The sequence below is a fragment of the Oncorhynchus keta genome, chromosome 6 (assembly GCF_023373465.1).
Source record: "Oncorhynchus keta strain PuntledgeMale-10-30-2019 chromosome 6, Oket_V2, whole genome shotgun sequence".
NCBI classification, from domain to species: domain Eukaryota; kingdom Metazoa; phylum Chordata; class Actinopteri; order Salmoniformes; family Salmonidae; genus Oncorhynchus; species Oncorhynchus keta.
Window position 1 is genome coordinate 28724322 of NC_068426.1, and position 16946 is coordinate 28741267.

Consider the following 16946-nt stretch of genomic DNA (forward strand, 5'->3'; position numbering starts at 1 on the left):
ACTTGCCGAGTTAAATAAAACATTTATAAATACATGTCTCTTCGCAACTGGTTACATGATTATTGCAGCTCGATGGGTGTAACTTCTGTTGACAATTTCGATACCTTTTGGAAACAAAACACGTTTTATAAGGATGATGGGATCCACCCAAGTAATTTGGGTTCCTAGATCCTTTCATAACACTACAAGGCTGCGTTGAGGCAATGACTTATCAATGACACAAGCCCAGCTCAGCTAATCCCTATCATTGTGGCGCAGAGTTGTCATAATGCTTCAACAAATGTACATTACACCAGGGGCGTCGGTAGACACAATATAAGTAACCTAATTTATGTTCCTCTAACTGCCCTGAATACCTCTGCTTATCCTGCAGCTATTGTATGCAGTAATCATGTGCCTATGAACCAGATTTATACTGTTAGCACTGAGGCAGTGTGCCCTAGGAGGAAGTCCACTGTGTGCAGCTCACTCTGCACTAACATAAAGAACATGACCACATCTACTGCTGCTAAGCTTCCCAGTAAAGCAATAAAAACAGGTAAGCATCCCAGTAGAAAAGTGATCAAAATAGCCCCGTTAATATATGTAGCTTAATTAAGAAACAAGGTTCATGAAATCAATAATTTGCTAACAGCAGATGACATTCATATCCTGACTATCTCTGAAACTCACTTAGATAATACCTTTGATGATACAGTGGTAGCAATACAAGGTTACACAAAATATAGAAATGCCAATGGTGGAGGTGTTGCTGTTTTAAATTCAGAACCACATTCCTGTAAAGATTAGAGAGGATCTCATGTTAAATACTGTTGAAGTAATATGGCTACAGGTTAATCTGCCTCACCTAAAGCCCATGCTGGTGGGAAGCTGCTATAGACCACCAAGTGCTGACAGTCAGTATCTGGATAACATGTGTGAAATGCTTGATAACGTATGTGATGTCAACAGAGAGGTATATTTTCTGGGTGATTTCAATATTGACTGGCTTTCATAAAGCTGCCCACTCAAGAAAAAGATTCAAACTGTAACAAGTGCCTGCAACCTGGTTCAGGTTATCAGTCAACCTACCAGGATAGTTACAAACAGCACAGAAATGAAATCATCAACATGTATTGATCACATCTTCACTAATGGGGCGGCAGGGTAGCCTAGTGGTTAGAGCGTGTGACTAGTAACCGGAAGGTTGCGAGTTCAAACCCCCGAGCTGACAAGGTACAAATCTGTCGTTCTGCCCCTGAACAGGCAGTTAACCCACTGTTCCTAGGCCATCATTGAAAATAAGAATTTGTGCTTTACTGACTTGCCTGGTTAAATAAAGATAAAATAAATAAAAAATGCTTCAGAAACTTGCTTGAAAGCAGTATCCATATCCATCGGATGTAGTGATCACAATATAGTAGCCATATCTAGGAAAACAAAGTTCCTACGGCAGGGCATAATATAGTGTTTAAGAGGTCATACAAGACGTTTTGTAGTGGTTCCTACGTTGTTGAATGGTTATATTTGTTGGTCCTGGTGTGTAATGATGAGCAAACAGACACTGCACTTGACACATTCATGAAATAGGTTATTCCAGTTACTAATAAGCATGCACCCATTAAGAAAATTACTGTAAAATCCCCGTGGAATAATGAGGAATTTAAACATTTAATGGTTGAGAGGGTTGAGGCAAAAGAAATGGCAAATAAGTCTGGATGCACAACTGATTGGCAAATGTATTGCAAATTGAGAAATCATGTGACTAAACTGAATAAAAAGAAGAAACTACACTATGAAACAAAGAATATATCTGACCAAATTATGAAGGAGAAGCATTGCAATTTAAAATTCTGTAAAATGAGTGTGGAAGACGTGAAACAATTATTGTTGTCTATCAACAATGACAAGCCACCCGGGTCTAACAACTTGGATGGAAAATTACTGAGGATTATAGTGGATGACATTGCCACTCCTATTTGCCATATTTTCAATTTAAGCCTACTAGAATGTGTGTGCCCCCAGGCTTGGAGGGAAGCAAAAGTCATTCCGCTACCTAAGAATATTAAAGCCCCTTTTACTGGCTCAAATAGCAGACCAAAAAATAGTTTGACCAGATACAATGCTACTTTACAGTAAACAAATTGACAACAAACTTTCAGCATGCTTATAGGAAAGGACATTCAAAAAACACAGCACATACACAAATGACTGATGATTGGCTGAGAGAAATTGATGATAAAACGTTTGTGTGGGCTGTTTTGTTTGACTTTGACATTATCGATTATAGTCTGCTGCTGGATAAAACTTATGTGTTACGGCTTTACACCCCCTGCTATATTGTGGGAGGGAGTTACCTGTCTAACAGAACACAGAGGGTGTTATTTAATGGAAGCCTCTCCAACATAATCCAGGTAGAATCAGGAATCCCCCAGGGCAGCTGTCTAGGCCCATTACTTTTTTCAATCTTTATTAATGACATGCCACTGGCTTTGATAATTGCCAGAGTGTCTATGTATGAGGATGACTCAACACTATACATGTGAGCTACTACAGTGACTGAAATGACTGTGTTAGAGCTAAGTAGCCTATTTGTATACAATAACCAGAGCATTATTAGTTGAATTATTAGTGTGAAGCCATTATTGGAGATGAATACCCCAACAAATAAGTTAGTCATAAATATTTCTATAACTAAATTCACTGTATTTGGGAAAAATCATTCACTAAACTCTAAACCTCAACTAAACATTGTAATACATAATGTAGAAATTGATCAAGTTGAGGTGACTAAACTGCTTGGAGTAACCCTCGATTGTACACTGTGTCATGGTCAAAACATATTGATACAACAGTAGCTAAGATGGGGAGAAGTATGTCCATAATAAAGCGCTGCTCTACCTTATTAACAGCACTGTCAACAAGGCAGGTCCTACAGGACCTAGTTTTGTCCCACCTGGACTACTATTAGTCGTGTGGTCAGGTGCCACAAAAAAGGATATTGCAATTGGCTCAGAACAGGGCAGCACAGCTGGCCCTTGGATGTACACAGAGAGCTAATATTAATAATATGCATGTCAATCTCTCCTGGCTCAAAGTGGAGGAGAGATTGACTTAATCCCTACCTGTATTTATGAGAGGTATTGACATGTTGAATGCACCGAGCTGTATGTTTCAATTACTGGCGCACAGCTCGGACACCCATGCATACCCCACAAGACATGCCACAAGAGGTCTCTTTATAGATTTATTTATAAAACCCTTCTTACATCAGCTGATGTCACAAACTGCTGTACAAAAACCCAGTCTAAAACCTCAAACAGCAAGCAATGCAGGTGTAGAAGCACGGTGGCTAGGGAAAACTCTCTAAAAAGGCCAGAAACAAGGAAGGAACCTAGAGAGGAACCAGGCTATGAGGGGTGGCCAGTCCTCTCCTGGCTGTGCCGGGTGGAGATTATAACAGAACATGGCCAAGAAGTTAAAATGTTCATAAATGACTAGCATGGTCAAATAATAACAATCACGGTAGTTGTCAAAGGTACAGCAAGTCAGCACCTCAGGAGTAAATGTTAGTTGGCTTTTCATAGCCGATCATTAAGAGTATCTCTACCGCTCCTGCTGTCTCTAGAAAGTTGAAAACAGCAGGTCTGGGACAGGTAGCACGTCCGGCGAACAGATCAGGCAGGCAGAACGGTTGAACCTGGAGCAGCAGCATGGCCAGGTGGCCTGGGGACAGCAAGGAGTCATCATGCCAGGTAGTCCTGAGCCATGGTCCTAGGGCTCAGGTCCTCCGAGAGAGAGAAAGAAAGAGAGAAAGAGAGAATTAGAGAGGGCATACTTAAATTCACACAGGACACCGGATAAGACAGGAGAAGTACTCCAGATATAACAAACTGACCTTAGACCCAGACACAAACTACTGCAGCATAAATACTGGAGGCTGAGACAGGAGGGGTCGGGAGACACTGTGGCCCCATCCGATGATACCCCCGGACAGGGCCAAACAAGAAGGATATAACCCCACCCACCTTGCCAAAGAAGAGCCCCCACACCACTAGAGGGATATCTTCAACCACCAACCTACCATCCTGAGACAAGGCAGAGTATAGCCCACAAAGATCTCCGCCATAGCACAACCCAAGGGAGGGCACCAACCCAGACAGGAAGATCACGTCAGTGACTCAACCCACTCAAGTGACGCACCCCTCCTAGGGACGGCATGAAAGAGCACCAGTAAGCCAGTGACTCAGCCCCTGTAATAGGGTTAGAGGCAGAGAATCCCAGTGGAGAGAGGGGAACCGGGCAGGCAGAGACAGCAAGGGCGGTTCGTTACTCCAGAGTCTTTCCGTTCACCTTCACACTCCTGGGCCAGACTACACTCAATCATATGACCCACTGAAGAGATGAGTCTTTAGTAAAGACCTAAAGGTTGAGACCGAGTCTGCGTCTCTCACATGGGTAGGCAGGCCATTCCATAAAAATGGAGCTCTATTGGAGAAAGCCCTGCCTCCAGCTGTTTGCTTAGAAATTCTAGGGACAATTAGGAGGCCTGCGTCATGTGACCGTAGCATACGTGTAGGTATGTACGGCAGGACCAAATCGGAAAGATAGGTAGGAGCAAACCCATGTAATGCTTTGTAGGTTAGCAGTAAAACCTTGAAATCAGCCCTTGCCTTGACAGGAAGCCAGTGTAGGGAGGCTAGCACTGGAGTAATATGATAATTTTTTAAAATTCTAGTCAGGATTCTAGCAGCCGTATTTAGCACTAACTGAAGTTTATTTAGTGCTTTATCTGGGGAGCCGGAAAGTAGAGCATTGCAGTAGTCTAACCTAGAAGTAACAAAAGCATGGATTAATTGTTCTGCATCATGTTTTGACAGAAAGTTTCTGATTTTTGCAATGTTACGTAGATAGAAAAAAAGCTCTCCTTGAAACAGTCTTGATATGTTTGTCAAAAGAGAGATCAGGGTCCAGAGTAACGCCGAGGTCCTTCACTTCCTTTGAGATGACTATACAACCATCAAGATTAATTGTCAGATTCAACAGAAGATCTCTTTGTTTCTTGGGACCTAGTACAAGCATCTCTGAGTTTAAAAGTAAAATGTTTGCAGCCATCCACTTCCTTATGTCTGAAACACAGGCTTCCAAGAAGAGCAATTTTGTGGCTTCACCATGTTTCATCGAAATGTACAGCTGTGTATCATCCGCATAGCAGTGAAAGTTAACATTATGTTTTCGAATGACATCCCCAAGAGGTAAAATATATAGTGAAAACAATAGTGGTCCTAAAACAGAACCTTGAGTAACACCGAAGTTTACAGTTGATTTGTCAGAGGACAAACTATCCACAAACTGATATCTTTCCTACAGGTAAGATCTAACCCAAGCCAGAACTTGTCCGTGTAGACCAATTTAGGTTTCCAATTTCTCCAAAAGAATGTGGTGATCGATGGTATCAAAAGCAGCTCTAAGGTCTAGGAGCACGAGGACAGATGCAGAGCCTCGGTCTGACGCCATTGAAAGGTAATTTACCACCTTCCCAAGTGCAGTCTCAGGGGTCTAAAACCAGACGGAAGCGTTTTGTATACATTGTTTGTCTTCAGGAAGGCAGTGAGTTGCTGCAAAACAACTTTTTCATTTTTTTCCTGAGAGGAATGGGAGACTCGATATAGGCTGATAGTTTTTAAAATGTTTTCTGCATCAAGGCATCAAGGTTTGGCTTTTTCAAGAGAGGCTTTATCACTGCCCCTTTTCGTGAGTTTGGTACACATCCGGTGGATAGAGAGCTGTTTATTATGTTCAACATAGGAGGGCCAAGCATAGAAAGCAGCTCTTTCAGTAGTTTAGTTGGAATACTCCAGATTCCCCAGTTTAAATCAAGACGATATTATGTACAATGTTTAATATTCACACAATTACCCCAATAATGTAAGAGTTAATTTGCAGTTTGTTTATGCAGCTTGAAGGTTTAGAGGCAACGATTAAGAGATATAGTACTAAAAACTTGACTGTCTCCCTTGATCCTAGGTCCTGGCAGAGTTGTGCAGACTCGGGACAAATGAGCTTTGGAGGAATACGCAGATTTAAAGTGGAGACCGTAATTTGCTTTCTAATGATCATGATCTTTTCCTCAAAGAAGTTCATGAATTTACGGTACTGTCTTTCCAAGCTAGTCGGAAGACTTCCAGTTTGATGTGACGTCATTTCCATTCCAATTTTCTGGAAGCTTGCTTCAGAGCTTGGGTATTTTCTGTATACCAGGGAGCTAGTTTCTTATGACAAATATTTTTAGTTTTTAGGGGTGCGACTGCATCTAGGGTATTCCGCAAGGTTAAATAGATTTCTTCAGTTAGGTGGTTAACTGATTTTTGTCCTCTGATGTCCTTGGGTAGGCGGAGGGAGTCTGGAAGGGCATATAGGAATCTTTGGGTTGTCCGAGAATTTATGGCATGACCTTCTATGATCCTTGGTTGGGGTCTGAGCAGATTATTTGTTGCGATTGCAAACGTAATAAAATGGTGGTCCGATAGTCCAGGATTATGAGGAAAAACATTAAGATCCACAACATTTATTCCACGGGACAAAACTAGGTCCAGAGTATGACTGTGGCAGTGAGTCGGTCCGGAGACATGTTGGACAAAACCCACTGAGTCGATGATGGCTCCGAAAGCCTTTAGGAGTGGGTCTGTGGACTTTTCCATGTGAATATTAAAGTCACCCAAAATTCGAATATCATCTGCCATGACAATAAGGTCCGATAGGAATTCAGGGAACTCAGTGAGGAATGCTGTATATGGCCTAGGAGGCCTGTAAACAGTAGCTATAAAAAGTGATTGAGTAGGCTGCATAGATTTCATGACTAGAAGCTCAAAAGACGAAAACGTCTGAGGTTTTTTGTAAATTGAAATTTGCTATCATAAATGTTAGCAACACCTCCTCCTTTGCGGGATGCATGGGGGATATGGTCACTGGTGTAACTAGGAGGTGAGGCCTCATTTAACACAGTAAATTCATCAGCCTTAAGCAATGTTTCAGTCAGGCCAATCACATCAAGATTATGATGTGATCTATGTAGTACTCTATGTAGTACTGTGAGCCTTCCATAGTCATAACAGACTATGGGAGGCACACAGTACTACATAGAGCCATGACTACATAGAACTCTATTCCACATCAAGTAACTGATGCAAGTAGTGAAATTGGATTTAAAAACAGATTAAATAAATAAACATTATGGAACAGCAGAGACTGTGAAGCAACACAAACATAAGCACAGACACATGGATTTTGTACTGTATATATGTGGTAGTGATTGAGCAGGGGAATAAGGGCACACAGTGTGTTGTGAAATCAGTGAATGTATTGTAATGTTTTTAAAATTGTATAAACTGCCTTAATTTTGCTGGACCCCAGGAAGAATAGCTGCTGTCTTGGCAGTAGCTAATAGGGATCCATAATAAATACAAATACAAATGTCATAAAAGTACTTAATGGCATTAATGGCATTTTTGACTCTGAGTTTCACTTCTTGACAATGATTTATCTTCCATGTTCAATTGATGCTGTCTGTCTGCCAATGTCTTAGGCTGTATCGAACAAGTCTAGACACATGATTTATCAATGCTAATATTGAGGCTTAAATGATAGGTGTTGAGTATTTTATCTCCACTGAAAACGCACCTTTATAAGTGTTGTTAATGGCCCCACTTTCTCTCATGTCGAGAGACAAAGCCAGAGGCCAGACATACATTCAACTCTGAATACAGGGTCGCCAAATGAATTAGCTTATGCAACCAGGGTTAGTTATTTTTACATGGCAGCTAATAAAATAAACATATTCATTTGCTTTGAGTCCTGCTGGCCTCAATTAAGTTAGTGCTGTACGTGTCTATCAAAGCGAGCGAGCAAACGCCTGGGGATGATGGTGACGGGGCCAAAACGACAAGTGGCAATTATCACCATACTTCCCGATTGCATTCAGATGATTATTCTGTGCCATGGTAACGGTGCGTCTCTGGGTATTAATGTCAAAATAACAAACTAATGAACGTTTCCTCCCCAGAGTTGCCGCTTACCTTTGATTGCGCCTACAATTTAGATATAATCTACCTGTCATGTATACTCCCTCTCCGGCCTCTAGGTCATCAGGCTGCTGATTATCCTGCACACCTGTCACCATTGTCTCGCGCGTCGATGTGTTGTTTGTGGTACGTGTTTATTGTTTCATTTATTTATTAAAACACTCACTCCCAGAACTTGCTTCCCGGCTCTCAGCACACTCGTTACGCTACCTTTTTAAAAAGCTGTCTTCCTGTCTGGGCATCAAGATATGGTTCCTTTCTTAGCTCCCAGTAAATAGCTTTTTGGCAAGGAACAAAATGAAAGAATCTCTTATGGGAGCCAGTGATTCATATTCATAATGTAGGATCACTGTCATGACAGTGATATCAGAGTTTGCTTCTTTCAGACTCTGATGGCATTTCTATCCACAGCAGTTGTCCACTCCACATGTAGCCTATCAATGTTCTTTGATCTCTGCTTCCCTCTGCCAAAGCTAATCCACTTCATTTGGAGCTGGTATGGGAGTCTCAAGGTGTTACATCAACGACTTAATATGATGTCCATCCACAAATTAAATTCAACCTATATACCCATTGCCAACAGGGTCTCACCACTCAGTATTTTCCAGACCCAGATGCTGGTATGAAATCACATTGATGAGGAGGGAGTAGACCCCCTGGCCTACCTGGTTTACACCCACCTTGTTTACGCCCCTTGCTTATGAACCATGCTATAACGCCAGCAGCCAAATGTATCCTTTACTCAGGGTTATCTGTCTTACAGTAGGTAATGACTGCAGATGACAGTTTAGACTTGATCTGAGCTCTCTCTCTCTGACTGCCTGCCATTATAATGACTGAGGGAGCGAGAGAGCGGTAGAGCGGGAGGGAAAAGAGTACTGCGGGTTAGACTTCACTCTCCACTTGTCTGGAAAGGTCTTGGTCAGAGACTGATAAATGTTAATTACTGGACCTGACATTAGCAGACAGAGGCCAGAGTACAGGCACACGGGCTGCAGAGTGCCCTGGTATGAAAGGGAATTTCTGTATGTGTGTGTGTTTCTCTCTCTGTATATTTTATCTTTTTTTTTACTATGCTTGCAAGACGAGTAACCTTGCCTTATACGTGAATACTCGTGTTAGCTCCCTGAGGTAATACCTAGGCTTTAGCTCAATAGGCTAACTTTAGGCTAACCCCTATCTTAGCCTAGCTTAGCCTATTGAGCTCTAACCCACATTGAAAGTACAGTGGTAAGATGACACGAGGACCTTAAGCCTCTGAAGTTTTCACATCAAACGTCTTCCTGTCCAGACATCCGAAGACATCAGCATACTTGTCAAGTTGCTGCATACCCTCCATTCCCCCCATCCATCTAGTAATTGATACAGATTGAGATAACAGTCTCTCAGGTGGAATCAGACCAATACAGCAGCACCTGTCTTATGCAGCTCATCAATACTTTAACGATTTAGTTTCTGGGTGAACATGGCCTCTGTGAACCAGCGGGTAGCAGAAGGACTGCTAAACACAGCCAAGTGCTGTCAGGAGATGTACTTGCTCCCCACGTCCCAGATACTCAAAGAGCCACTCCGATGCTACAGTCAGTCAAGCCTCTGAGTCAGACAGACAATAAAGTTCAGTCCACAGAATCAAGATGGCTGTCCTTTTCATTCAGTCACTTACCCTGCATGAAGTTTGTCAGAGTGACATACCAGAAGTGTGCACTGAGCAGGGTATGTCAATTAAGACATGATGAGGATTAGGACTTATGATGGGTAAGTATGTTTTTCTGACTCTGTGTGCGGATTTGTTCCCTTCATCCTATTTTGGGAGGTGATCTCACAGCGATCAGCCTTCCACTCCAAAGCCATTCATGTTTTTTTAGATCAAGGGTTCTTGTGAGGCAATGTTTAGCAGCCCTGCTACCATTAAAGTAATGGACAAAGTGCATCTCTCTATGCTCTATGAAAGAGGACACCAAACAACATCACCACTCAGTTGTTTCGGCAAACAAAGAAATGAAAGGGGAAGGAGAGCAGAGGAAAGAACACATTCCCCTCCAAATTCACACACGTCATTCCTCCTGTGACGGCCAGCAATTGCCTGTTAGCTCAGCAGAGACCCCAATTTTTAGCTCCAGGACGGTGACAATTTGAAAAAAATGAAAAAGTAGATTGTGCTGATTTATAGGCCCATTTAACCATGTCGCGCACCCTAGTTTGAAAGGTCTGTGGATTGTGTTCAAACAAAGATGTCATACAGTATCTGAATTCCTCCATCTTTATGCACCTTTGCCATTATAGTATTATTTGATCTGCAGTATTCTACTGCTATTTATTCTGTGAAAAATTATATTTATTTGTTAATATTATCTTCTGATTCTAATTATTATGTGTTTTAACTATATGCAATGTATTAGCTTCGGTAGGTATATCTAGATGTCTGATTACACGATCTGATGGAATGGCTTGTCCTGCACTTTGTAAAAACCCAGAGTGCAATGAACGAATGTTGGAAAAATATATTGGTTCCTTTCTAAACATAGCAATGTGAATTCAAAGAGAACTCGGAGCACAAAATAGATGAGGGGAACTGGCAAAAGAGTTGAGTCCTCATTCAAATGTGAGGGCAAGATAACTTAGTTCTTTATCTTAGTTTTTTTTACACCAGAGTTCACTTTAAAGAGTACTAAAACAGGTTATTGTAAAGAGGACTATATGTGAAAACACCCAAAGTGAAGTATAGACAGCTCACAGTGGTTGTCAGTGCTTGTACAATGAGCCTTTATCCTATAGGGGGCACTGTTGAATCTTCTGAAGGTCCCGTACTGAGACCGACACAACAGGTTATACGCAACTGTAAGGATTTATGTCGCATATATCATAGCTGCTCTGTGTTGAACTGGTGAGAGAAAGGCATTTTAATAATGTAGGATGAAAAATAGAGGGATTGTAATGGCGATTCAAACTCAAAATGACCGGAGAGTTGAGGTGAAGGGAACCATTGCAAAGTGATCATTTCTGGGTGTCAATTTAACACGTGCTTTCCCTCCCCTATTCAGTGCCTTAGTTAATTACAACCCTACAACATGCTTAATTAATATTAATACAATAATTAAAGTATGTTGGAAATTAGGCTACATATGGTCAATTTGCGTGCACGTCACACCTCGTACTCAGAATTTACCAATCCGGTGTGAGCGTTCTATCTCATTTGGTTTCTCTGCGGAGCCCGCAGATCATGAATCACTAACTGCCATCGTTGCAGAGTGGTGAGAGGAACACGAGATGAATTCAACAATATTCACTTATTTAACAGACGAAAAGTAGGACTATTAAAAGCATGATGTTATCTTATGATAGCATAACTGTCGTAGTGATTAACCCCTGAGGGCGAAATTAATGAATTACAAATGAGCTGGACACATAAAATCTTAGTTTACTCAGGTAGAGAGTATTTTACCGCTGAAGATCTGTCCACATACCGTGTTGAAAACGTAGATACAGAATTATTATAGAGAAATTATATGAATTGATTTGGAAAGACACTCGACGTACCCTATGCGTAAAAGACTGTAGGCTACGACGCACAACTAAAAATGGACCAGCAGAAAACAATTGAAGGGCATTTTACAAAAATGAACATTATATTTAATGAATGGTAAATATTAGAGCGTTTTCATGAGTTGTTTTTGCAATACAAAAAATAACTGCAGCGTGTTATGTCAAAGACCAGCGTCGGGAGGCACAACCAGTGATGTAGGAATCATAATCTGCGCAACGGACACACCTGTAATCAACCGTCAATAAAACATACACAAGGTAACACTAAACCGGGCCAATTAAACTCTTAAATCATTTAGCCAATGCAACGCGTTGCAGGGAACAAACAATAAACATATTCATTTAGGATAAATTATATTTTGTTGCATCAGGGGTGGATACTGGGACGGACCGTTATTCCCCAGGAGTTGCTCATTTCCCTCCTCCGCACCATTCGAGCAAGACATGTCGCACTGTTTGGGTACCTGTCGTTTCAGCGATGGCTGTTGACTGTCGGACTTTCGCCAGCTTCCAGCAATTGTACTGAGTAGATACATCAATTGTTTAATGAATGGAACACGTTTATCCTGTTAGTATTTGAAAGAGAGGAGAGAAAAGTTTTGTGCAAACTTTTGGCACCTTCCCTCGGGAACGTCGCTAGTGACCGGAGCTGTCTCGCTTTTCCCCCTTTCTGTGCGTCTGGAACTTTCTGATTCATCGGAAGGAAAGATGACTCTTCTCTGCACACTGGGGCTCGCAGCGGTCGTGCTTTTCGGAGGTGAGAAATTCTCATATTCCACATTCATGAATAAGAATAATAGGCTATACTACATTTTCAGCACATGCGCGTCACACACGTTTTCTTTCAGGGGGAAGCGATGCATTCTGTAAAAACTATTTACATCTTATTTAAGTCTGTCTTCAGTTATCAGTATCCATCATGTCCATTATATCCACTATTTAAATTGCCCTTAATGTAGTAGCAATCATATCGACTTTCTCTCAATTATCTACTGGACATAATTTTCTAATGAAAATATATGATCTCAATGTGAGTCATCATGAACAAGGCTAAGAATAGGCATGGGTAACATAAATGTCAAGCTCTTTTTCCTGGAAAGTGGATGACCAAGTTAAATATGGAATAAGAAGGACTGGTTAGATGTGCTTATAAGATAAATGGGAAGTATTATAATCAAGATAGAGATAGAGAGGGAATAAGTAATTTGTTAGACATTGGTAGTGACTGCACTCTACTAAATGTGTAATATTCTAAATTGAGACAGAGAAGAATATCAATATTTCAAGGGCTGTATTGTGGGGATTGTGAATGGAGCTAGATAGCTTTATAATTGTTGCAGGTGTGTCCCACCATGGTTTTGAACCGCAGTCATGTTCTATAAACCTAATGCTGGGCTGAGACTGAGAGGGAGTCTCTGTACTCAGAATGGCTGCTTGTCAAAGCCTGCAGTTGGGAAGAGGGTGTCTGCAGGGCTCTAAATTGCGACCAACTGCATATGTGACTAAATATTTTGCTGTGTGACCAGGAGTTTTATTCTGGGAGCACTGTGCGACTATGAAAACAATCTCCCAGACACAGTCAGTTGCTGTAATGATAAGACATCTGTACCTTTTGTTTCCAAGCTTCCTAAAGAATCAAGCCAGTGCAGATTCGTTAGCGTCATGGTTGCACCAGTACTACAGCAAAAACGGTTTGCACAACCAGGTCTCAACATCTGACCCATATTACCAGCACAACATTTTTATTTTCCTATAGTAGAAAGCTACTGTTTAATCCACCAATTTTTCCATATTTGTGTTTTTTCATCAGAAATTTATATTTAGACTAACCTTTGTGTGTATAAAATATTGCTGTCCTCAGATTTTGAAATAATAGATTTTAGATGTATTACAATTGGGGATTTTGCAAAACTACCTAGTGATAAGTTTGAAAGAAATACATGTCTGTCATTTAACAAACGCATGCCACGATTAGATCTGGGAAAAACACACCAATCTCTTTCATAAGTTCTTTAAACAAAAAAGCTAATTTACCAACATTTCTGAAAATGTGTATATATATATAGCATTTTGGAATGAAATTCTTAATGTTTTCAATACCTTAAATCTGGCCAGTCTCCTGGGATGTGGCAGTGGAAATGAGAAAAGGGCTGAATTGATTCTGTCCTTAGTTGGCTGTCTGCCTCCTGGTGTGTGGAGCCTTAGGGGATGTCCCTGTTCAGTCCCATAGACAGCTCTCCCTGGAGGGGTAGAGGAGCTCTGGGGGCTGGGTGGTCTCTTTTTAAGATTAGGATCACTGTTTTTAATGCTACATGCAGTGAAATGTGTTGTTTTACTGGTAATCCCAGTAGTTTTACTCTAGCAAATTAAGGTTATGGGCACAATAAATATTGTAGGCTCAGGGATTCAAACCAGCAAACGTTTGGGTACTGGCCCAATGCTCTAACTACTAGGCTACCTGCTGCTCATCATCCATACACAGCAAATTGGTCAGTGTTGATTTTTCAGTGTAACAATTCTGTTGATTCAGGAGTGAAATTCACTCGATAAGAGTGAAATGAACACTCAGTGGTGTGAAATACACCCCAGTGTTGGTGTTAATAACCAGAGTTATGGTTTTAGACTGTGGAGAGTAAAGCAGTCCCATCAAAACCCACACCCATCATTATCATATTTCCCAGCATGCTCTACTGCAGGTTGATTTTTCAAGGATTGTTTTTAATATCTGTGTTTTTGCATGTACATTGATTAATTAATCTTATGCTACAAATGATAAGTAACATACAGTTTTCTAAACTAAGCCAATCAGTTAGCTAGATATATTGCAACCGTTATTGAAGTGGTTATTACAGGTTAAATGGTTAAGGAAGTCTTTTTAAAGTTTCCTAATCATTGATAATCTTTCTGAATGTAGGTTGCAGGTGAATAACAATAACTGTTGGATATCCTAACTCTGGCTGGATTCCAATAGTAATTACACATCACTTTGCAAGCCAGCATTATGTGACTTGCAGGCCTGATGTGCCTGTAAACCAGGGGTTTCCTAACATTATTGTGTTAGGATGAAACTAGGCCATCAAACTAACCCACTGGGCACAGACGTCAATTCCACGTCTAAACTCAGCAAAAAAAGAAACGTCCCTTTTTCAGGACCCTGTCTTTCAAAGATAATTAATACAAATCCAAATAACTTCACAGATCTTCATTATAAAGTGCTTAAACACTGTTTCACATGCTTGATCAATGCACCATAAACATTTAGTGAACATGCACCTGTGGAACGGTTGTTAAGACACTAACAGCTTACAGACGGTAGGCAATTAAGGTCACAGTTATCAAAACTTAGGACACTAAAGAGGCCTTTCTACTGACTCTGAAAAACTGACTCTGAACGTATGAGCACTGCAGATGTGGCCAGGGCAATACATTGCAATGTCCGTACTGTGAGATATCTAAGACAGCGCTACAGGGAGACAGGACGGACAGCTGATCGTCCTCACAGTGGCAGACCACGTGTATCAACACCTGCACAGGATCGGTATATACGAACATCACACCTGCGGGACAGGTACAGGATGGCAACAACAACTGCCCGAGTTACACCAGGAATGCACAATCCCTCCATCAGTGCTCAGACTGTCCAGAATAGGCTGAGAGAAGCAGGACTGAGGGCGTGTAGGCCTGTTGTAAAGGCAGGTCCTCAGCAGACATCACCGGCAAAAACGTCGGCTATGGCACAAACTCACCATCGCTGGACCAGACAGGACTGGCAAAAAGTGCTCTTCACTGACAAGTCGCGGTTTTGTCTTACCAGGGGTGATGATCGGATTTGCGTTTATCGTCGAAGGAATGAGCGTGACACCGAGGCCTGTACTCTGGAGTGGGATTGATTTGGAGGTGGAGGGTCCGTCATGGTCTGGGGCAGTGCATCACAGCATCATCGGACTGATCTTGTTGTCATTGCAGGCAATCTCACCGCTGTGCGTTACCTCCCTCATGTGGTACCCTTCCTGTAGGCTCATCCTGACATGACCCTCCAGCATGACAATGCCACCAGACATACTGCTTGTACCGTGCGTGATTTCCTGCAAGACAGGAATATCAGTGTTCTGCCATGAAGAGCCCAGATCTCAATCCCGTTGAGCATGTCTGGGACATGTTGGATTGGAGGGTGAGGGCTAGGGCCATTCCCCCAAGAAATGTCCCGGGACTTGCAGGTGCCTTGGTGGAAGAGTGGGATAACATCTCACAGCAATAACTGGCAAATCTGGTGCAGTCCATGAGGAGGATGTGCACTGCAGTACTAAATGCAGCTGGTTGCCACACCAGATACTGACTGTTACTTTTGATTTTGACCTCCCTTTGTTCAAGGACACATTATTCCATTTCTGTTAGTCACATGTCTGTGGAACTTGTTCAGTTTGTGTCTCAGTTGTTGAATCTTGTTATGGTCAATCAACTATTTACACATGTTAAGTTTGCTGAAAATTAACACATTTGACAGTGAGAGGACATTTCTTTTTTTGCTAAGTTTATTTCCAGTTGGTTCAACGTAATTTCATTGAAATGACACGGAAACAATGTTGATTTAACCAGTGTGTCCCCAGTGGGAAGGCCTGATGATATATGTAATGTATTTTCATATATTGTAATTTAAATTATGCTATTCACCTAGGTACTCATTAGGTGAAAGCCACATGCATTTAAAAAGAAAGAATTTAACAACCATGTCTCTGTCACTAACAAATATAGTCATGGGTAGTAGCTCTATAATTCACTCGAAAAGAAAGGGCACCATGGGAAATATGCAAATGCAGCTTTACACCATAGTGTTAAAACAACACCCAAAATGACTTACTGTAACAGTGTTTTTGTTAAACACTAATACGAGTTACCTCTAGATCAAAATATGGTTGAATAGAAATAGCACTGTATTAATTACCTTACAGTGTCAAATTTGATTCACACTGTCTAGTGTAATGCATTTTTTATGCACTACAGAGTGTTACATGAACATTCAAAATGTAACACTATAATCAGAGTACTTTTTATACTCTGTAGAGTGGGACCATATGCACTTTGAGATAGTGTAAAATCAACTCTTAAGTGTTTCTTTAACACTACAAAATGTTCTGTGCAAAGTAGCACACACACACACACACACATTTTTTCACTGCAGAAGAACAGAGGTCAGACCTATAAGACTGGCTGAACAGTAGAATAAAACAAGCCATGCTTCTTATTGGACTTCATGGTTAGGGAGCAGCATTGTAAAGAGCTGCAAGGAGAGATGGTGTGTAAAAACACCATGAAGGCTGCCGCAGTGGACCAGCACATATAGGA

The 16946-nt window shown here is 41.3% G+C and overlaps 1 protein-coding gene across 1 annotated transcript in view; it reads left to right on the forward strand.

Annotated features, from left to right (window-relative positions):
• Positions 1–11884: 11884 nt before the first annotated feature.
• Positions 11885–16946, forward strand: part of LOC118385355 (transmembrane protein 132C) — a 213351-nt gene continuing 208289 nt past the window's right edge. Inside the window, exon 1 of the mRNA XM_035772439.2 lies at positions 11885–12360. Coding sequence (XP_035628332.1) covers positions 12312–12360 — 49 coding nt within the window. The 5' untranslated portion in view covers positions 11885–12311. The remainder of the gene's footprint in view (positions 12361–16946) is intronic.